General features: G+C 41.1%; 1 protein-coding gene across 1 annotated transcript; it reads left to right on the plus strand.

The window, feature by feature from the left end:
- The first annotated feature begins 6,960 nt into the window (after positions 1–6,960).
- Positions 6,961–7,500, plus strand: LOC138909950 (uncharacterized). The gene has a single exon (XM_070201167.1). The coding sequence runs from the start codon at positions 6,961–6,963 to the stop codon at positions 7,498–7,500; it is 540 nt and encodes a 179-aa protein (XP_070057268.1).
- Positions 7,501–24,478: the final 16,978 nt, after the last annotated feature.

Below are 24,478 nucleotides of genomic sequence, written 5' to 3' on the forward strand. Positions count from 1 at the left end.
GGTCGTCTCGCATTAGCGATCATTGTTTTTTCGACGAATTGAAATCAATTGAAAATCGGTCGGTTTTTGTTGGATTCCGACCGAACTGGACGCTTTTGACAGTTTTCTAGAAGATATATTCATCAATGGTGCAATAAGCAAAATCTTACTGATTTTACATAAATTCGTATAATATTTGCTATACCTTTTTCGAATTACCATCCATATAAATTTCTTTATCTTTGTTCTTTAATGATGAAATAAAAAAAATGCTTAGGAGTAGAAGTATATATGAGAAAAATTAAGTTGACTCATTTAGAGAGAGAAAATCGAAGTCCTGAACTAAGTTTTCTTGAAGGACACGGCAATGATTCATTCAGAGAAAATGGATGTAAATATGATAGATTCTGTTTGGGACTTCATATACAGTACCAAAGTCGGGAGAGGAGGTTGTGGCGGTGCTAGGCTTCCTTTTCACCGTCAACATCATCTTTGTTGATGGAGGTGGAGTTATCAACGACAAAGCTCATTATTTTGTAGCAAATAGATAGTCGGTAATTATTTTGTAGGTGCAATTGTGCAATTAATTTTGAATTTTTCCTAAAATAATATAAACAATGATCTTTTGATGAAATGTATTCAAGTAATCACCCTTTAACTACTGTAGCTTTATTCTTGTTGCATATAACTTTCAATTTAAGTTGACACTTGTTTCAGGGCTGAAATAAAATAATACTAAAATTTATAATAAATTAAAGATAGATAAATTAATATGGTATATAACTTCGTTGTTTTTATTTTTCTTCCTTTCTAGGCTATGCTCAACTCTTTGCTTTTCAATATAACTTCGTCTTACTTCCTTTCTAGGCTATTCTAAAAAGAAGTCACTTTGTGCCCTGCAATGATTTTGTTAATTACTTTTGAAAATTGGAACCTTCCAAATTTTAGTTTTGTTTAGTGAATGTATAAGTTTTATGCATCGATAATATTTAAAATCAAAAGTTACATCAGCAGATGTAAAACGCAACTACTGTTACTTTTCAATACAAACATCAGTTGGTAGCCCTAAAAAATGGAAAATAAATCTTCTATTGTTATCCGCACGTAAGTCCTTGTTAAGAGGACCCAATACCCAATCGTATAACTGTTGACTTTTTTAAACCAAAGACGAAAAGAAAAAGGTAAAAAGTGAACAAATACATTTTGAACTTTCAAAAATTATTTTTCAACACAATTTTAAAATATTACTTTTCAAGTTTCAATCAAATCTACTCTTTTAACGATTAAAGATATGATGTTGAATAGCACATGATATATGCTTTGAAGCTGATTGAAAGAAGACCGTTGGATAGTTGTCAGCCGCTGCTCTGGAGAGAGAGAGAGAGATAACGACTTCTTTGAAGGAATTGGGAATAGTTTAGGCCACCTCCCCTAAGTTGACCATCATACACTGCACAACTTTTTGTTTTATTCCCACATTTCAATTTATGTGGCAGAGCTTAACTATGCATACAATTTAAGAAATAAATACAAACTTCTTGAAATTTGCAGTAGTTATGTTATAATATTTGTGTGATTATAAAGCTTTTGAAATTTGTGACGTTAAATATTACATAATAGTTTGTGATTATTGTAGGGGCAAAAAATACCATGTTATATGTGGACCAAGTCGAAATAAAGGAGGCCTCCGGAGGCTGCCACATGTCGTCGATAGAATATAATCACCCGGCTTTATGTCACAACCTCAATTTTTCTCCGTAGGATGTTGTGACGGCACCTAGTCTCTAAGACTAGGTAAGCCTAACATTTATGCAGAGATAACCAAAATAATAATAAAAGGCTCAAAATCCAACAACTAGCATAAGGAAGATCTCCACAACTCAGTATATACACATTTGCCCAAACCCCGGCGAAATACAAACCACAATCTTTATGCCAATATCAAAGTCATCCATATACAACTATATTTAGTAAAGAAGGAAAATATAGAAATGAATAGAAGGTGACTCCGAGGCCTTCGGGCGCGGACAGGTGTACCTTGAAGTCTCCAAATGTGAACTCAGATCACTGATGTCGGGACTGATAGGTACCTAGATCTGTACAAAAAGATGTACAGAATCGTAACATGAGTACACCACAACGATACCTAGTAAGTGTCAAGCCTAACCTCGGTAGAGTAGTGACGAGGTCAGGCCAAGGCCCTACCGAAAATAATAAGAAACATGACGAAAGATTTAAAAATATAATAATAATAATAATAATAATAATAATAATAATAATAATAATAATAATAATTATAATAATTATAATAATAATAACAAGGAAATGAAACAGTAAGGAGTAACCAAGAGTTAGCTACAGAATCAAGGCAAATAATACATCACGGAAGGAAACAAAACAACCAGAGACAAGTACAACAAATAGAGAATGATCAACAAGGGTCACTGGCGAGGTACCACCTCGTAGTCCCAAATGGAATAACTCACAATCTTTCCTTATATCACCGAGGGAGCCTTTACATTTAGTTTTCAAAATTATTTTTCCGAAATAGCATCTCGCGTTTTAGCCCGCCTTATCACACTGTATGAATTCTAGTAGTTCCCTTACTAGCTACACGTATCAAGTCCACCTTATCTCACCGCATGCATTTCAACCCAAAAACCTTATACCACCACAAGCGCATCAATATTACAACGTATCACAAATCGCACCTCAAGTGCCCAATATCACAACTTGCCAGAGAAACCAAACAAATATAATATTTTCACAGTAAAGAGCCCATGGCTCAACCACAATGTATAAAAGAGTCTCAAAAATAACAACCGTAATGAACAACTCAACAAAATGGTATTTCACAACTTAACACTTTGCCTCAATATGAATTACGGCCTTTATATCTCAATACCAATTTCAATAACAAGATATTCCATGATTTAAAAACTTCAAGTAAAGAGTTCAACGATCAAATAGTGAATACGGAATAAAGGAATTAAGAAATTCAATTAAACATGTAAGGCAATTAGCATGTAAGATAATAAGACAAGTAGACATGTGAAAATAGACTAGAGATGATGACTATAACATGTTAAGGTAACTCAATTACGACATGAATGGAATCTACATAGCTAAAACCGGTAATTTCCACATTTAGCCCGTGTACACACTTGTCACCTTGCGTACACAGCTTTCACATATCACAATTATCACAACCAACACAAATCCTAAGGAGTAATTCTCCCACACAAGGTTAGGCAAGTCACTTACCTCAAATCAATCCACTAGTAGGCCTTTCCTTCGATTATCTAACTTCGAACGGCTCGAATATAGCTAAAACAACTTCATACTATAAATATAAACTATAGGAAACTAATTCAAACAATGAAATTACGATCTTTGCAAGAAATTAAAAAGTCAACCCAAAAAGTCAAATCGGACCCACGCCTTGGAACCTGACCAAAATTACAAAATTCGAACACTCATTCAATAACGAGTCCAACCATGCAAGAATTATTCAAATCCAGCCTCAAATCGCCTTTCAAATCCTCAAATTTTAGCATAAGAAGTTTCTACCATTTTTCCCTAATTTTCCAACTCCAAACACTAATTAAATGATGAAATAATCAATAGATTCATGTAAATTAACCAAAACCGAGTTAGGATTCTTTACCCCCAAAGTTTTCCTTGAAGAAACCTCGAAACATCATCTCCCACCAAGCTCTCTAAGTCCAAAAATGGATTATGAAACAAACCCTTGAATTTTCCCCTTTTCTGCCCAACGAATTCGTACCTGCGAAACCATCTGCCGCATCTACGGCTTCGCGCCTGTGGAATTTCCATCGCAGGTGTGGTCAAGACTTAGTCCAGCAACCTATGCTTCTGTGAGAACCAGGCCACATCTGCGCATGCCCACCTGCAGCGAATAAGTTGCTCCTGTGATCCATCCCATGCATGCGCTTCCCTTTATCGCAGAAGCGACCTCGCTTCTGCGGAGACCATCCCGCTTCTGCGACCCAGCTGGGCAAGGCTAGCTTTGCTTCTGAGATCCACATCTCGCTTTTGCGAGTCCTCACCTACGGCCCGACCCTTTGCAGGTGCGATGACACCAGAAGATGGAAACTTCAGCAATTGCATAAGTCCAAAAATTGAACCGAATTCAATCCGTTTCACCCCTGGGTCCCCGGTACCCCGTCCGAATATACCAACATGTTCCAAAACACATAACGGACCTACTCTATGCCAAAAATCACATCAAACAACATCGATTATACGAATCACAACCCAAATTCAAGCCTATGCACCATGAACTTTCGAATTCCAAAACAAATGTTGATTCATACCAAAACAACTCTGATTGACTTCAAATTTGTACACAAGTTATAAACAACATTACGGACCTGTTTCAACTTCCAAAATCAGGATCCGACCCCGATATCAACAAAGTCAACTCCCGGTCAAACTTTTCAAATCTTCCAAACCTTAATTTTTCTAACTTTCGCCAATTCACGCTGAAATGACTTACGGACCTCCAAATCAACATCCGTACACATTCCTTAGTCCAAAATCACCATACTGAGCTTTTGGAACTGTCAAAACTCCATTTCGAAGTCGTCTTCACAAAAGTCAAACTACGGTCAACTCTAACAACTTAAAGCTCTAACTTAGGGACTATGTATCCCATTTCACTCTGAAACTCACCTGAAACCAAAACCAAACACCCCGGCAAGATACATAATCACAATGTAGCATAGAATAGGCAATAAATAGGGGATCAGGGCTAAAACACTCAAAACGACCGGCCGTATCAATACACTTCAAAGGGTCGACATCACGAGAAGACAACACATCGTCGACGAGATCGAAGTGACTCAACAGAGAATGAGGACTAGGACGAGCACTCCTTTTAGGAAAGCAGTAGCGTCTAGTTTTAGGATTACAATTCTTTAGAGAATATTCCAGTGAATATTCTTCCCAATTGTACTATCTAGGATTTTGTGGCCAATGTACCCTTATAAATAGATTGATATGTAGCTATGGGTGGGAATTGGACATTAATTGAAAAGAACAACATATTGACATTCTTTGAAGATTCTTTCTTTATCACATACATACAAAGGTCATATTTTTAGATCTTTATCTATTTTTTCCTCCTCGATCAAAGAAGGATCGGAATATTCAAAGGTTTATCATTGGCTATCATTGTCAGAGGAATTATTGGGGAATTTCACCTTTGTCGGGTGACCTCTATCCACTTATTTTCTTAAATGATATTTATTGTTAATAATTGCTCTCTTTCATATTCTTGAGTCATTCATTACACCATTACTGTCATTATTTATTGCTATCCAACATCACACGTGAGAAATCTTCCATAATACACTTGGTTCATTATTTGAATATTAATAATGACTAAGATTAACCTTTTTTCACATAAATCTAATTGTATAAACCAAGATCTAAATTTTGGGTCATACAGTTTGGTGCCGTTTGTGGGGATTTCTCAGTCAAGTTTTTAGTTTTCATTGGATCTATAACTCACGTGGCCTGCTAATCTAACAAACCACGAGAGATTATTTATTTTCTATGTGTATAAAAAAACACTCCATGGCAGGTAACCAAGAAAATGGAACGAAGGTGACACACAACGTCCCACTCAACCTCATGAGTGCCATCAACGAAGAGTATGACATCCAAAGATGAGGAGGTGACTCCAGCGGCCTCCCCCAGACGAGGGAAGTCTCCTACACCTTTTTGCAGCACAACCAAACCAACTGGGAAAGGATCCTCTACTTCCACAGGAGAAGGGGCACCACCCACTGTAAAAACACTTCTCAAAGTGTGGCTAACCGACATTCTAGTCAGCGTGATAAGTAAACAAGCCTTGTGTGCGACCATAGAAACCACGAGAGTCCATGCCGCACAGCACGGGAATAAACAGGATGACCAACCAAATCATCCAAATTCAGGTAACACTCAGACGATCACTGACAGTGCAGGTGATAGCGTCCTTGCCACCGTGCTGAAAAGAATGGAATAAATGAAAAATGAGAACAAGGCACTCAAGGAACAAATGTAAGAGAACCATGAACGGGTAGACAAAATACCAGGTGCATCTAAATTATTACCAAAACGAGACACTGGGAGGTTTGTGGAACATCTGTACAGCAAAGAAGTAGCCCCATATCTCAGAATCCACGACAGGACGACCAATCCCGAAGATCATCTAACTCACTGCGTTACCGCCGTGAAAGGCAATGACCTCACCAAAGAACGGGTGTCCTCCATCTTGATGAAAAATTTGGTGAAACTCTCACTGAAGGGGCGTTGACATGATATTCACAGTTTCCAGCTCATTTCATAGAAACATTAAAACAAATGGCCGATAAGTTCGTAACGGCGCATGCCGGGGCCAAGAAAGCTAAAAAAAAGGGTAAATGACATCTTCGCCATTAAGAAATCCCCAGAAGAGGGACTGAGGGACTTCCTTGCCCGATTCAACATAGTGAGGATGACCTTACCAAATGTCTCTGAAGGGATGGTCGTGGTAGCCTTTTAAAACGGGTTGAGTCGAGAGGGTTTGAGGGCGACCAGAAAGCTACTAAGTCGGTTAATGAAGTACCCGCTGGCCACTTGGGATAAAATCCACAATGCCTACTTTGCCGAGGTCAGAGCAGACGAAGACAACCTCAACGGGACAACTCAACAACTCACCTCGGTACAAATCAAGCCCAAAAAAGAATGCAGGGACAACATGAGGAAAGATCATCCAGTACCGCGACAAGGCAGGGAAAGACATCAACCCTATCTCAGGGCACCCGTCTATCCCTCCCATTATGAAGATGGTCCCTCTAGGCCTAGGTCAAGCACCCACAGGAAGGATCAAGGATGCCTCCCTGACTATCTTCTCATAACTTTTGTGTATCGCCAACAGAGGTGGTCTATGCTATTTAAAAGCTCAGAACTAAGGTAAAATGGCCACAAACGATGAGGTCTGATCCAAGCTCCAGGAAGTCTGACGCCCTCTGCAATTTCCACCAAGAACGTGGACACAAAACGGAAGATCGCATAGCTCTGAAACTAGAAGTTGCAAACTTGCTGCAGCAAGGACATCTCAAGGAATTACTCAGTGACAAAGGCAGGAACACTTTAGCAAAGGGTCGAGAATGCCCATGTCCACTAACGTTGCCTTTGCCAGCTCGCACCATCAATATGATTATTGGTGGCAGTGACGATGCCTCTATCAATCGCATCAAATTCTCTGCCACCCATAAACTCAAAAGATCAATCACCCACAAACGGTATGATGAACTCAAAGAAAGTATCATCTTCGAAGAGTTAGATGCCGACGGTTTGACTTTCCCTCACAATGATGCACTTGTCATTACTTTACGAAATTTAGATACTGATTTTAGGAGAATTGTGGTAGATGATGTAAGTGGGGTGTGCATCATCCATCCCCTAGTCTTTGCACAGATGAGACTTGAGGATAAGATTGTCGTGTTGCATTACACTAACCAGCTTTAATATTGCAGTTGAACGGACTTCGGGAGAGATTACACTCCTCGTCCTCGCCGGTGGGGTGACTCTTCAAATAACATTCCATATCATGTACCAGGACACTGCATACAACGCAATCATAGAACGACCATAGATACACCCTATGAGAGTCGCCCCCTCCAGCTTGTACCAAGTGATCAAATTCCCAACACCCTAGGGAATATTCAACATACGAGGGGAATAATGTACATCCCTGGAATACTATCGAATCACCATGGACAGTACGGAAACTCAACAAAAGAAAGAAAAGGAAAAAGAATTATAGCAATCAGTAGGGTTGTAGTCGCCACAGGTCGAGGCCAAAGAAGTCAGTATGGACCAAGAGATGGTCAAAGACGCATGATAAACCATAGAAGACCTTGATCCCATCTAGCTAAATCATAGCGACCGCAGCAAAAAGGCCAATATCAGTTGCAAACTCCGAAACCCATGTAAATTTATTTAATTCTTAATAACTAATGCGGATTTATTTTCCATAGCCATGCAGATATGCCATGCATCTCCAAGGAAATTGCCACGCACAGGCTGAACGTCGACCTCTACCACCCCAGTAAGGAAGGTCTGACGGAAGTTCAATCCCATGATCAACGAGGTCGTCCACAAAGAAGTAGAAAAGTAATTGGCTAACGGCTCTATAAGAGAATCAAAGTACCCTAAGTGGATCGCCAACATAGTAATGGTCAAAAATAAAAACGAAAAATGGAGAATATGTGTGGACTTCACCGACTTGAACAAAGAATGCCCAAAGGATTCATTCCCATTGCCACACATCGACAAACTCATCGACGCAATAACATGACATGAGTTGTTATGTTTTTTGGAGGCCTACTCATGATACAAATAAATACTCATGGAGGAAGAAGACTACGTTCATCACCCATAGAGGAACATATTGTTATAGGGCCGTTCCATTTGGGTTGAAGAACGCAGGGGCTATTTATCAAAAGCTGGTCAAGAAGATGTTCAAAGATCAGCTCGGCATAACCATGGAGGTATACATCGACGACATGTTGGTCAAGTCCGTGAAGGACGAGGATCATATCGACCACCTAAAGGAAGCATTCGACATACTGAGAAAGTACGAATGAAACTAAACCCCGAGAAATGCGCGTTTGGCGTAGCCTTAGGGAAATTTTTGGGCTTCTTGGAATCACAGCGAGGAATTGAGGTCAACCTAGATCAAATTAAGGCTATCAATGGGATAGCAGAACATTTGACTACTAGAAGCAAGTCCAGAGACTGACCTGTCAAATTTTTGCCATGTCCAGATTCATCTTGCTGTCGTCCGATAGGCGTCACAGGTTTTACAACGTACTCAAAAAGGTTAACGGCCTCGAGTGGATTCCTGAATACGTACGAGCATTGAAATAACATAAGAAATACCTATCGTCACTACCCTTTCTCTCAAAGCCCGAGCCCAAGGAGTTCCTCCTAGTTTATCTTGCCGTCTCTAAAGTAGAAGTAAGTATAGCCCGAGCCTGAATATGTACGAGCATTGAAATAACATAAGAAATACCTATCGTCACTACCCTTTTTCTCAAAGCCCGAGCCCAAGGATTTCCTCCTAGTTTATCTCACCGTCTCTGAAGTAGCAGTAAGTATAGTTCTGGTTCGAGAAGACAAAGGTACGTAATCTCCAATTTATTATATTAGTAAAAACTTTGTCGACACCAAGACGAGGTACCCTCACCTCGAGAAACTAGCCCCGGCCCTGGTCATAGCTTCACGAAAGCTTAGGCAATACTTTCAGTGCCACCCGATCTCGGTTGTCACCATGTTTCCTTTAAAAAGCATATTACACAAACTCGAGTTGTTGGGGAGGCTGGCCAAGTGGGCAATTGAATTAAATGAGCATGACATCACTTATCATCCTCGCACAACAATAAAGTCGCAAGTGCTCACCCACTTCGTCACAGACTTTAGCGCAAAAGTAATGGTTTAAGCCACTCAAGCTTCTCTCCAAACATAGGACATTTGGGTCCTTCACACTCATGGCACGTCCCATGCCTGCGGGCCTGAACTGGGACTCGTGATCGAGGTTCCCACCAGCAAAATAATTTGCCAATCCATAAGATGCCCAGATATGGCTAACAATGAGGCCGAGTATGAGGCCGTAATTGCAGGATTGAGACTTGCACTCGAGTATGGGGCGAAGTGATTGAAGCTACGCTGCGATTATTAGCTCGTAGTCAACAAAGTTACTGGGACTTTCTAAATGAAGGAGCAGAGATTGCAGAAGTATCAGACCGAGATCTGCTATTTGCTGCCCAATTTTGATGAATGCCAGCTCGACCAAATTTCACAAGCTCAGAACGTCGAAGCAGATGGCCTAGCCAAATTGGTTGCCGCCACCAAAAGTATAACTCCCGAGGATAAGAGCATAGCTCACATCCTCAGCTCAACATTAGACCACATCTAGGTAAAGTCCGTAAACTTAACTTGGGACTAGCGCAATTGTATTATAAATTATCTGCACGATGGCACCCTTCCAAACGACAAAAAGGAAGCCAAAAAACAAAGAATGCAAGTCGTTAGGTACAGCCTCCTTTACAACGACTTGTATAAGAGAACGTATGGTGGCCCCTTAGAAATATTCTTAGGCCCTAACCAAACCCAACACATTCTTAAGGAGATCCATGAAGGTCACTGCGGCAGTCACACCGGTGTGAGCGAGCACTTGTCAGATGCCTCAAACGGGCTGGATATTATTGGCCAACTATGAAGATAGACGCCCTAGAATTCGTGAAGAAATGCGAGTAGTGTCAAAAATATGCCCCAATAATTCACCAAGCATGCGAACACATGCACTCAGTCACTTCTCCATGGCCATTCATCAAATAGGGGATGGATATCGTGGGGCCACTTCTACCAAGACGAGGTAATGTAAAATTTCTTTTAGTTTTAACTGACTATTTCTCTAAGTAGGTGGAAAGAGGAGCTTTCGCCCAAGTTCACGAGCAAGAGGTAATCGCTTTCATATGGAAAACCATCATCAGCCGGTTCGGTATACCTAAAGAGATAAGTTGTGACAACAGGACCCAATTCACGGGAAGAAAAACCACAGAATTTCTCAAAAAAATGGCACATCAAAAAGATACTTTCAACTCCTTACCACCCAACCAGCAATGGGCAGGCTGAGTCCTCCAATAAATCTATCTTAAATATCATGAAGAAGAAACTCGAGGAGGCCAAGGGACTATGGCCAGAAATACTCACGGAAGTATTATGGGTGCACAGAACAACCCCAAAAATGAGCACAGGAGAAACACCTTACTCTCTAGTCTACGGGACAGAGGCAGTCATACCAGTCGAAGTCGTAGAACCCAGCCTAAGGTACTCCCATGAAAGCGGCACTGGCATTGATGAGAATAGGAGACAAGACCTTGACGAGTTCGAAGAGCGACGAGATATGGCATACATAAGAATAGTAGCATAGAAACATCAAGAAATGCTACTATAGCAGAAAGGCAAAGGTACAACTGCTCATGATCGAGGACTACATGCTCAAAGACAAGACCCAAGCAATCAGGGATCCACGAGAGGGCAAATTAGGAACCAACTAGGACAGACCACACAAAATCATAGGCAAATAGGACAAGGGTTCATTCCAACTGGAATCTATGGAAGGGAAGCTCCTACCAAACAATTGGAATATCAACCACCTCAAATACTTCAACTTCTAAAAAACAAGAAATGCCCCGTAAGTCGTACTATTTTTTCCCTCACTTGAGTTTTGTCCCAATAGATTTTCTCAAGAAGGTTTTTAACAAGGTGACAAGCGAGACACTTCGAGTTGGAGTACGTAAGAGCAGACATATTTTTCATTGCCCGACTCCTCAAGAATCTCCAAGTCGAACAATAAAGGGATTAGATATACTGCGACTGGGATGGGACTGGGAAACAACACTCAAAACTTGTAATTTTCTCCAAAAGTTTCCTAAGGGTGAAATGATGTAATCAAAGCAATGATATTGACGTAATAAGATGCACGTTAATTGAAACTGTTCTCCTTAAAGGTAAGTTCGACCAATTCGAACAACTCATATCGGCCCTCGGCCATGACTTAATAGAACGTAAATTCGACCAGCTCGAAAAACTCCTATTGGCCCTCGGCCAAGACTTAATGAAAGGTAAGTTCGACCAGTTCGAACAACTCCTATCGGCCCACGGCCACAACTTAACAAAATGATACATTCAATCCACTCCATCAACACCTATCGGCCCTCGGCCATGACTTAATAGAAGGTAAGTTTGACCAGCTCAAACAACTCTTATTGGCTCCCAGCCACGACTTAATGAAAGGTAAGTTCGACCAACTCGAACAACTCCTATCGGCCCATGGCCATAACTTAATCAATGGTACATTCGACCAGCTCGAACGACTTCTCTTAGCCCTCGGCCATGACTTAAACAAAAAGGTACATTCGACCAGCTCGAACAACACCTATCGTCCCTCGACCACAACTCGATAAAAGGAAACTTCGACCAGCTCAAATAACAGTTATCAACCCTCAGCCTCGACCTAACTCAATGGTATGTTCGATCCATTTGAACAACACTTATCTGACCTCGGCCTAAACTCGAGTAGAAGATAACAATGAAGAAAATACAGAAACAAAACATAAGTACAAAAACAAGAATGCACAAAGACAAAACGGTACGTATGAAACCAAAACAAATTGTTGTATTTCATAGGAAAGTTTTACAAAGACGCCAATAAAAGATACATTACAAACGTTGAACAAAAACAAAAAAGATAAACATTCAATGGTCGTCGCCACCCTGATCTCCACAATCCTCTCCTTCCCCGCCTTGACCATAAGCAATCATACAAAGCGCTATCTGCAAGCTGGTCCACACGTCCCTCATCATCTTCCTCGAAATCGAGTCGAGGTATGGTGGGATCATAGTCACAGGCGAGCCAGACCTTACGAGATTTGACTCGATCCGCCTCAATGGCCGTCTCAAAGACAAATCCCGTCTTTTTCAACCCATGGATCATGTCCAATTGGGCTTCAGCAAGGATCCAGTCCTCGTACCTCTCGGGGAATGTTAGGAAACTCAGAGGCGTGAGACGTAGAGGGCCGCTCGATCAATCGGGCATTTTTTGCCTTAACAGTAGCAACTTGCTCGAACGGCTCAGAGTTCTCTTTACCCAACTCTCCAATTCTCTCCTCGAGCTTGTCTTCCTTAGCTTCAGCCGCTGATATTATCTCGTTCAGAATGAAGAGTTTTGTTCACCAACTCCAAAACAGCACCCCCCCTTCGAGTTTCCATTCGAGAGAACTCCGCCTCCTCAAGAATCCGCTACCTCTCAGCGACTCCCCCCTAAGAGCATCAATCTCAAGCTGGCATCCGTCTAACTGACTTTGCAGTTGAACCACCTAACTCTGGAGGTCACTATATTGGTCCTCCACGTCCTTGCTCAATTCGAGCTCCTCTTCTTTCCTTTTCAACGTTCCATCGAGAATTCTGAACCTCTCCATGACTGCCATCAACTCCTCATATTTCTTCTTCAACTCCTCCCTCAAGGTCGGCATGTCGCCCTTCTCGCGAAGCCGCCTCTGAGAGTCCCAATACTTCCCGCTGAATTCCTTGTACTTAGCTTTCAGCTTCTGGTAAATCGCTTTCTGCTTTTTCTCCCTCCGCATGCTTTCAATATCCAAAATGATAGTCTGTAAACCAAAGAAAAGTAAAAAATTAAGACTTAAAAGCAAGTCAAAGCAAAGAAAAAAGAACAAGAAATGACTACACTTACCCTGAGAGCAAGGTCAGCGATGCTCTTCGACAGGGTGCCGTCACTTAGTTCTTTGTCACATGCTCGACTTCAAAGCAGAGGGGACCGAGGTAATTGACCATGTCCTTGGTATTTTTTAGCAGATCACAATCCATTAGAATCATGATAGTTCTCGAACCCCTCTCTATCCTAACCTCGATCTGAGTAGTCCCCTCGTCGATCATCTTAAGATCCTCGAGGTCGATGTCGGAACCTGACTCATCGCCCTTTTCAATGGAACCCTTACCTTTTTCCCCATCGACAGGAGAAGCATCCCTTGCTGGCCTAGAATAAGAGGCCTCCTCATGCCCGATTGGCACAGAGCTATCACCAATTCCCCCTCCGCGACCGTCCCCTCCTCAGGACACGAAGGTACGACTGCATTGATCTCTTCAAACTGAGGCACCTCAGAGGCCGCCCCAACATCCTCCCCAATAAAAATTGTTGCAATCTCCTACGCCACGATCTTATCCTTTAACGAGTCAACGACTACGGGAAAACCTCCTCCTACATCCACGGCTTTCCTCTTACGGTGTCTCAAGTCTGCATTATGTAGAGAAACATCATCGTCCTCGACGATGAGTACCGAGGAGGGAGCAGACGTGGTAGTTGAGACGGGGGCGGAAATGTAAGGCGTAGCAACCCTTTGTCCTACTAAACAAAGGCATGGGCGTCATGTTCCTTCTTGCAGGCCCCCTGATGAAACTAGGAGGAAACACAAAAAAGTAAGCACGACGATGTAAGCAAGTACAAGTGTGACGCCGACCAGAAGAATGAAAGTACCTGTTGAGGGAAGGTCCTGTGTGAACTTCTGAAAGAAGCTCAGCCAATCATGAATCCACACGATACGGGGGAGAACTTGTCTAACCCATTCGGCAAGATACGTCACCAACTGAAGAGGTCGACCAGTAGCTGCAAAACAAGAAGGATTATTCAACAAGCTCGGAATGAACATATATTTGAAAAGGCAGAAGCAAGAGTATTAGTACATACGAGTACAGTTCCAAGCCTCAGGGAAACCAGTGACATCGGCCATGATGGCCTCAGTCTTGACAAAGCAAAAGTCGAGCCAAAATTGTCGACTACCTTTGTCGTCCATTTTTACCACTAAGGAATTGCCTCCACGATGTCGAAGGTTCAACATTGTACCTCGATAGAAGATGGGCGCAAACAGGTGAATCAAATGTCGTACCATGACCTCGACACCAACCAGTTCATCAAACTTTGACAGCATCTTGATCACCTTATAAACGTAGGGGGCAAGCTGAGCGGGGTAAACTTAATAATAATGACAAAACTCCTCCACTAGCAGACGGAGGGGGAATGAGTAGCCGATGGTGAATGGGTAGGCCTAAATGGCATAGTACCCAGGACGGCGGGTGTGTACTTCATCGTTGTCAATAGGAATTAGTTCCATATGATCAGGAAGGCCATATTTGACTTTGAACTCAGTTAAATGCTTGGTTGTCATTGAAGATTGGAATTTTTCAATCATCACCTCCGGCAGCCGTTGAAGATCTGGTTTAGCATCAGGACTACGGGGGATGATCTCCTCCACTATAGGGAGAGACTCCTCTTCAGCGGCAGGGATTGTGTCTTCCCCATAAACGCGAAACACAATAGCCAACGAAATGGGCTGGTTTTCCTCATTTACACAGGAAGGAATGTTCGACATGACTATGGAAGTTGAGAAAAGTTAGAAGAAGAAATTGAAATTATGAAGAACAGATAAAAGTTAGCAAGAGAAGAAAACTCAAAGATGATTCTAAAGAAGGTAAAACCTGAGTTCTTGTAAAACAATCCCTGTTTATAGAGAAGAGGAACCGAACCCTAAACGACTCATCATGATTACCACTAGAATCGAAATGGCAGAGACAATCAGGAGACGTGCGTGTATCGATGTAATGCGTTAGGAAAAGGCATCATCATGATGGATGACGTCATGCCGTCACATATTTTCCTTGACAAGATAGTTCCATTGATTCAGCCGAGAAGACTAAGATTTTGAAATATGTGGTCCGCGAAATTCCACATCGCCCGTTTTTTCACAACCACCATGACCGCTGTTATCCACTCATTGAACTCGCCCACGAGGATGACCACAATAAGCAGAAGGACTAACTGTATGGGCAAAAATTACCATGTTATATGTGGACCAAGTCGACATAAAGGAAGCCTTCGGAGACTGCCACGTGTTGTCAATAGGATACAATGACCTGGCTTCAAAGGGTTGCCGTCATGAGAAGACAACGCATCATGGACGAGGCCTAAAATTAGATGCTACTGCTTTATCTATCTTTTCCTCCACGATCCAAGAAGGATCGGAATATTCAAAGGTTTATTTGACATTGTTAATACTTGCAGCCCTTCCAAGAAGGATCGGAAGCGAGCCACTGCCCGCATAAGTGGGTGGAGACCGTAGAAGCGAAAAGTTCTAGCTTAATGAGAAGCCGCACATGTGATGAATGTTTCGCATGTGCGGAGCCGCAGATGCGGTTATTGGTCCACAGAAGCGGAACCACTGGGAAGAAAAGGGGGCAGATCGAGGGTTTGTTCCCATTTTTCATCTTTTGAATTTGAGACCTCGGTTTTGGGCGATTTTGAGAGAGAATTTCAAAGAGCTAATCGGGATAAGTAATTTTAACTTGGATTTGATTATTATGCATGAATACATCATTGTTTTTATCATTTAATTAGTGTTTTGAGTTGGAAAAATTTGTGAAAACTTCCTAAGATATATTTTGAGGATTTGAAGGTCGATTTAAGGCCGGAATTGAATAATATTAATATGGTTGGACTTGTTATTGAATGGGTGTTCAGATTTTGTAAGTTTGGTCGAGTTTCGAGATGCGAGTCCGGGGTTGACTTTTTGATTTACTTTGAAGATTGCAACTTTATTTTCCGGAATAGTTTTCTATGGTTTGTATTTATGGTATAAAGTTATTTTGGCTAGATTCGAGCCGTTCGGAGTTGGATATGTACAGAAAAGGCTTACTAGTGGATTGAGTTAGCTTGTTTGATGTAAGTATCTTTCCAATCTTTGTGTGAGGGGAATTACCCCTTAGGATTTGAGTGATTGTGTGCCATTCGTGGTATGTGTATGCAAGGTGACGAGTGGGTACACAGGCTATATATGGTAATTGACCGGTTTAAGCTATGTAAATACTTTTCATGCCTTTAGTCAAATTGTCATAACATGTTATACGCATCATCGTTAATCTATCCCTACATGCCTTATTTGAAATTGTTAATACGTGTCCCATATTTTACTTGTTATTTGCCCTTACATGATTAGTTGAAGTTACTATTTCTTTCTTGCCTTGTTAATTATTTAACTGTTAAGTTACCTTACTTGAAGTTGTTTATTCTTGGGATATCTTATTGTTGAGTTTTGGTGTTGAAGTGGTAAAAGTTGTGATCGCATTGAGGTAAAGTTATAAATTGTTGAAATACCATTCTTGTTGAGCTATTCACTTTCGGTTGCTATTGTTGAGACTTTTGTAAACATTGTGGTTGAGCCATGGGCTAATTGTTGTGGAACCATTGATATTGTTGATTCTTTTGGCAAGTTGTGGCAATTGGGCACTTAGGGTGCGAGTTGTGATATGTTGTGATATTGATACGCATGTGATGGTATAAGGTTAGGGGTTGATACGCATGCAGTGAGATAAGGTGAGCTTGATACGTGTGTTGCTAGTAGGGGAACTACTTGAAGCCATGAGGTGTGATAAGGTGAGGTAAAATGCGGGTAGCTATTTCAGAAAAAATAATTTTCAAAACTAAATGTAAGGATCCCGCGGTGATATAAGGAAAGATTGTGATTGTGATTGTGAAATGAGATTACGAGGCGGTACCTCGGTTGTGATTCTTATTGTTATCTCTCTTTTATCAGACTCGTAATTGTCCGCAATGTTCCTTGACGTTCTTATTATGTCTTCCTTCCTTGTTGCATTTATTGCCTTAAATTCAGTTGTAGTCTATCCTGTGGTATGTCCTTATTTCCTCATTTTCTTGTTTACATTCTTACACTATATTATACTTGTTCAAATTCTTTTTTTGATCCTAGTAGGTGTCTTGACTTGACCTCGTTACTACTCTACTGAGGTTAGGCTTGATACGTACTGGGTACCATTATGGTGTACTTATGATACGCTTCTGCAAATCTTTTTGTGCAGATCCAGGTACCTCATACCAGGCTAGGTTCCAGTGAGTAGAGCTTCCATATCGGAGACTTCAAGGTATACCTGCCGACGTTCGCAGGCCTCGGAGTCACCCTCTTTCCTTATTTTTTGATTGCAAACTCCTTATTTAGACAGTGATGTATTAGGGATGTTTCAGTATATTCGTGTAGAGCGTATGATTCAGTCTCACCAGATTTTGGGAGTTATTGTCAACAGTATTCTTGAGTTCTATTACAGTAGCTAGATGGTTTAATTTGAAGTTATATTGTTATTTCTGTTATTTCATTATGTATGGTAGGCTTACCTAGTCTTAGAGACTAGGTGCCATCACGACATCCTACGGTGAGAGATTTGGGATCGTGACAGGTGACCTCTATCTACTTATTTACTTGAATATCATTTATTATTATTTATTGATCTCTTTTATATTCTTGAGTCATTCATTCAACATTATTGTCATTATTTATTGCTATCCAATAGCACACGTGAGACATCTTTCTTAAATACGCTCGGTTCATTGTTTGGATATTAATATTGACTAAGATTAACCATTGTTTCACTATAAATCTAATTATATAAACCTAGATCTAAATTTTGGGTCATACAGTTGTAACAATTCTTATTAAGGGTAAAATGAGAAGCTTAAGTTAAATTATTTTTAAATTTAAAAAGCTAATTTTTAACAAACTAATTAGATAATGTTATCACGTAAATTGGAATAAAGGGAGTTATTTTTTTATTTAGATTTTATACAATTCGTTAAGTGTTTTGTTTCAGAGAAAATCATAATATTCCATCCATTTGATTTTACATGACCCTGTTTGGTTAAGTACAATATTTAAGAAAAACATAAAAACCTTTTGGAACTTTGCGGTTTTAATTTTCAAACATGTCATAATATTTGTGTGACTATAAAACTTTTAAAACTTGTGATTTTCGACAAGCCATAGCATTTCCGAAGCTATAACAAAAATTCATTAAGAATAAAATAAAATATTTAAAATTAAATTATTTTCAAATTTAGAAAGGAATTAATCTTTTTGAAACTAGAGGGAGTAATATTAAGCTAATAAAACAGCAGAGTCACAGTAAAAGTTACAGGTCTCGCTTAGCAAGCATGCAAGAACTTCAAGTTTCCAAGAGACTCTCATACTAAAGAGATAACAAAACATGTTAGCCAATATATAGTAGAGATACTTAATTTCTTATTTGTTTACCCTTAAAATTGGATAACAATTAAACTTATAATATGGTTCTAAGGACACGTGATTTTACCTAATACCAATTGATAAATGTGAAGATGAGTAATAGAAATTAACAATAAAGTAAAAAAAACCAGTGTTAGAATGAAACTCAGCCCTCGAGTTTGGACACCCTCGAACTGGTTGGTGCAAGAACTATGAAAGTATAACAAGCTAATTAACAATGGTGAGAACAATAAAGAGAATTATATTGCATTTTGTGTCTGTCAACCGTGTGCTACAAATGATTATAACCCCCTTTTATATAGTACAGGATGTTTACTTATGGTACAATTCTAATTACAGAAAGAAATCCCATGATTAGCTAATTAACCATTTCTGATTTGATCCGTTCCGAAATTTATGCCATGATCCTCGACCAGTCACCGAGATTTACGCCATGATCCTCGGTCAGCCACGGATATCTTGTCTTTCTATTATTATGCTATCTCCATGTCTGTCTCATTTGGCTTCGAACGCTACTAGCCTCGATCTCGACAGGTGCCTCGGTTCTGAACTCGGTACTTTATCCTCGTGATATGGCCTATTCCGTTACAAGACTGTCCTCTGATGCAAACTCCCGGTCTCGGTAAAAAAGTAAAATCGGGTGGGCTTGGTTTTAACCATATATAGATAGTCCTCTCATTTTTTTGGAGTGTAATGACAAGAAACGAATTGAGCCTTCCTTTTTCAACCTCGACTTATCATAACGTCATCCTTGTGATGTAAGCGGTGGAAGTGACCGAAACATCCCGTCTGTACAGTTACCAAGGCATTAAATGCACGTCAGTAGATGGTCGGCCACCGCCAATATTGAACTGTCATCGTGAAATTTATAAATAGCCCCTCTCTCCACCATTTCGAATTTTTACTTTTAGATTGCTAATCTCCAAAGCTTTTTATATCTTCTAATTTCTTCATCTTCAAATCTACTATTTTCACTGCTACCATCTTCTCAAAACACCAAATCTTATCATCTCCATCTATTTTTAACTTTAAATCCATACAAAAATGGCAAAAACATCAAAATTTATTCCTCAAAAGGAAAACGCTTCTTCATCGCGGCCGACCGGAGACAAAACACTGGTGGATCCGCGACCTGAGGAGTATGTTCCCCGGGGGTGTATTCTCACTTCTGACTTCAAGACCGATAAAGCCTCATCGATTACTAGTTGATGTGAGCCAGTGTCGAGGTATATATGCTCGATAATTGAAGGGTACCTTAAGCAGGTAAGGAAAGACTGCAACTGGATGGGCAAAGAAGTGGTGATCCTAACCCCATAAGAAGACATTACCACCATGTGGAAGGGTTTTTAAGTGTTTACACTTACCCTTTCACGCTGGGCCCCCTCGACCCCGTCGTCATTGATTTTTGTCGTCAGTATCAAATAACCCTAGGCCAAATCCATCCTTCTTTTTGGAGAATTGTTATTCTGCTCTGATTCTTCGTGAGCAAAATCGAGGGGATGCCTTTTACCCTCGACCACCTCATCAGATTATACAGCCCCCACCTCTATTGAGGCGGGTTAATAAAACTCCAATGTCGGTCCACCAAAGTGTTATTCTCGAGCATATACGAGGACAAGGACCGAGGTTGGATGGGCCGATTTGTTCGAGTGAGGACTTCCGACCTAATCTCGGCCGAGAAGATGCTATTTCTTGATAAATGGAATATGAAGTGTAAGTATAATCCCACCGTTAGTTTTTATTTATTGTTTTGCCCCTTTGCTTCTTCTTATCAATATCCCTTTCCGTGATGTAGCGGTTGCTTGGATGCTCGGTGCAATTCCTAACCTCAAGAGCTGGGTTCGGGACCTTGCCTCGACCTCTACGTACGCTGAGCTCACATGGTGCGATTTATCAAAGGGCCGATGGGAGGCAAAAACTCATGGTATGCCTCTTTTCCATGTCTTTGATGGTTTCGTCAAGGCATTTCTCACTTAATTTCTTTTCATATAGGCCTTAGAAAAGATGTTGTTATGAGGCCCCTATCTGGTGAGGAGGAGACTTCGATCCCGGCATCGAAACCGGCGAAGGACAAAAAGAGGAAAAAGACCTCACCCTCCGAGGATCCAGAACCTAAGAAGGAGGCGGTCCATAAGCCGAGGAAGAACATCATCCTCCTGACCGAAGAGTATGTTCGGCGTCTAAGGGAGGAGGACAAAGAAGTGAAAGAAGACGACTCTGGGCTGGTGGCCCGAGCGGGAATGAGCACCTAGGCCCCAAAGGCCACTGAATCAGTGAAGGCTGCAGAGACTCTGTCTCGAGATGAGGGGGTCTCGGGAAAAGACTTGGGCAAAGTCCCCGAGTCGTTGAGGATCGGAGATGCTTCTGACCACACTGAGCAAATGGTGGGTACGGCTGTCGAGGCCCCTGGAGATGAGGAGAACGCCCCGAGTGATCTACTCGGGGCAATAGAAATTGGAGGCTCCTCGCTGCTCCCCTCATTTTCTGAGGAGATGATTCAAGAGGCTCGGTCCTTGAAGACCCTCTCCATCGAAGGATCCCACGGAAGGGAGGATCCATTCCGCGATTACTTTACTAGGTCGAAGAAGCTACCAGCCTGAGTGACTTGGAAGTCTCAAGAAAGGACTCGGGCGAGGCATCGAGCCTTTTCAATGAAGCGCAGCAAACTCTAAATAGGGTAAGCCTTAACTCCCCTTGTTGGCATTACCTTTGTGTTCATTTTTCTCTTTCTAACTTCTTTTCTTCTTTCGGCGTAGGCCTTAGCGCTTTATCGGGAAGTATTTTCTTGGTCTCGAGCCGAGCTGAGTCAGTACGAGGCCGACATTCAAAGGCTTATCGATGAGAGGAATTTCCTCAACCTTCTCGGCAAGCAAAAACAAGAACAGATCAAGGACCTCTGAGCCAAGTTGGCCATGGCTCACAAAGATCAGACCGACCTGATCGAGCAGGTAATGAAAATCTTAAAATCTCATGGGCTCGATTCGGGAATGGTGGCTAACATTTCAATCTCACAACTACAGCAGAAGCTCGAGAGGATCAAGCAGTTCCACGAGGAGGTAGATACGATAAAGGCGGAGTCTTTGGGGTGGAAATAAGGTATGGACCGCTTTGCTGTAGAAAAGGAGACTGCTCGAGCCCAATTATCATCGGTCGAAAGTCAGCTTCAAGGTATGAAGTAGAAGAGCTTGACTCAAGCAAGAAAAATAGAGGATCTCGAGGCTCGGTTGGCTTCCGAACTTGTCAAGGCCAAATCTGAAGCCGAAAAGGCAAAGGCCGAGGCAGATGCGACCGTGGCCATCTATCAGGCCGATGCTGAAGACGCTCAAGTCCAAGAGAGAGAGGCAGTCAAGACCGCTCAAACTCGAGCATATTAGATTGCCTAACTTTCCAAATGCCAATCTCGGAGGGAAACTCATGAGGAAATCCACGCTTGAGGTTTCGATCTTACCAACGAGATAATAAAGGCTAGATAGCATGAAGCCGAAGCTGGAATGTTGGCCACTTCCAATAATGATGATGATGATGGCAGCAAGAGCGGGTTCAAGAATGGGGAGGACCTTGATAGAGAAGAAGCTTCCCCTAGAGAAGATCAGGAACCTTAGGATTTTTCACTTTTGATCTTTAGTATAGGATCCTGATCGTAACTTGTAAATATTCTCATATATATAAAGATCTCTTTCCTTTTCGACTTGTCTTTATTTCATTTATGCCTTGTGAAAATTTTGTTCATAAGTTCGAGGCTTAGGCAATTTGATCGAAGCCGAACTAGTGTAGTTTTTATAATCGAGTGAGTACTTGTTCGAACTCGGAGTAGGGTGACCCTTAGGTATCAATTGAGTGAGGATGATTTCTTAAAAATAAACTAGCCCTTTAGGCTCTTGAATTAGGCCGATACGGCCATAGCAAAAAAATGGCTTTCTCCCATTTTTTGGCTTGAAACGTTTATTGTTTAATCATATAAATTCTGTTGTGCTTAGCACGAAATAAAGGATTTGCTCGAGAGTTCGAACGGTTTCGTACCCATTAGGATTTTCAAGGGTCGATATTATCAACACCCTTTGTTTCGTAATGCCTTAGCATAAAATAAAGAATTTGTTTGAGAGTTTGAACAACTTTGTACCCATTAGGGTTTCTGAGGGTCAATATTATTGAGACCCTTAGAAATTTAGCCGATGGTATCCTTTTTAACCGGTTTGTGAAAATTTTTGAAGTACTGTTTAATAACGGGAATCGGACGTCTCCGAACCGTGTTAATTTGACCGTAGCCTTTAAATTGGGATTTGCGTTTTGAGGTTGTTCCCCTATTGTACTTTGAACTTGTTCAAAGTATCAGTCCTCGAGTGGGGTGGCCGTGGCCTATAAAATCGAGGATTTCCTTTTTAAGGTCGTACGATTTTGAGGTTTAGTAATTCGATCATGTCAATTTTTTATACGACAGTCCCCGAGTATCGGGTAAATTATTTGAACTTCAGTTGTAATCGGCCCTTAAGCCAGTTTCCACAATAGATAATAAGTATGAAATTGTAAAGTATATATTTTTTTCTGAAGTATGGAACATCTGCTAAGGAAAAATACTTCTTTCAATAGATCATACATGCGTACATGTTTTTCCATTAGGGTTCGAGTAATCTACATGGACACGATTCATTTGACCATTTGGTCCTCTACAAAATTTACCTATCGAGACCCTGTTGACACAAAGTATTTTCCTTGTAACTATCCGAAGGTGATGCCCCCCCAGTATTCGAGGTTGATTGTAAAAGAGCCTCGGATACTGTTGAATTACTCTAATTTCGCACGAACAATGGTTGCCTTGTTAAAAACCTCGCTGGAAAAACCCATTTGGGACAAAAACTGGTCTAAGGGAAAAGGAGTGCAGCGCGTGCTTTCAGACCTAAGGACTCCGTGTTTAAAGAATCCTTTGATGTCTTCGACTAAACACCTGCAAATGGTTAGTATAAAATATAAATGAAAATGGAGAAGGTCATACCTTAGCAATAATATCGTTGGAGGAGTGATATGTTCCAATTGTTTGGTAATTGTTCGCCATTCACCATGCCAAGTTTGTAGGATCCTTTTCCGACAATATCGAGGACCTGGTATGGTCCCACTAAGTTCGGGCCAAGTTTTCCTTCGTTTGGGTCTCGAGTATTGAGGGTGACTTTCCTCAGAACCAAGTCCCTGATTTTGAAGTGTCGAAGAATGGCTCTTCGATTGTAGTACCTTTCGATCTGTTGTTTCTGTGTGGCCATTCGAACAAGGGAGGCTTCCTGTTTTTCATCTAGCAATTCGAGGCTTGTATTCATAGCCTCGTGATTTGACTCTTCCGTTGCATATCAAAACCTGATGCTGGGTTCCCCGACTTCAACTGGGATTAGAGCTTCAGCGCCATATACTAATGAAAATGGTGTTGCCCCCGTACTAGCTTTTGACGTCATTCGATACGCCCAAAGGACTTCAGGCGATATTTCTCTCCATTTTCCCTTATCGTCGTTCAATCTTTTCTTTAGGTTTTGAATGATGGTTTTGTTTGTCGATTCAGCCTGTCCGTTTAAACTAGGATGGTATGGCGTCGATAGGATTCTTTTTATTTTGTGATCTTCGAAAAAAAAATCACTTTGCTGCCAACGAACTACTTTCCATTATAGCATACGATCTCGGCAGGTAACCCGAATCGACATATAATGTGGTCCCAGATGAAGTCTATGATTTCTTTCTCTCTAATTTTCTCGAAAGCCTGTGCTTCAACCCACTTAGAGAAATAGTCAGTCATAAACAAA

This window comes from Nicotiana tomentosiformis, chromosome 4 (genome assembly GCF_000390325.3).
Source record: "Nicotiana tomentosiformis chromosome 4, ASM39032v3, whole genome shotgun sequence".
In the NCBI taxonomy this organism is placed as follows: Eukaryota; Viridiplantae; Streptophyta; class Magnoliopsida; order Solanales; family Solanaceae; genus Nicotiana; species Nicotiana tomentosiformis.

Bases quoted from the DNA above. Each gene is read 5' to 3' on its own strand.
- LOC138909950 (XM_070201167.1), top strand. From the start codon at position 6,961: ATGAGGTCTGATCCAAGCTCCAGGAAGTCTGACGCCCTCTGCAATTTC.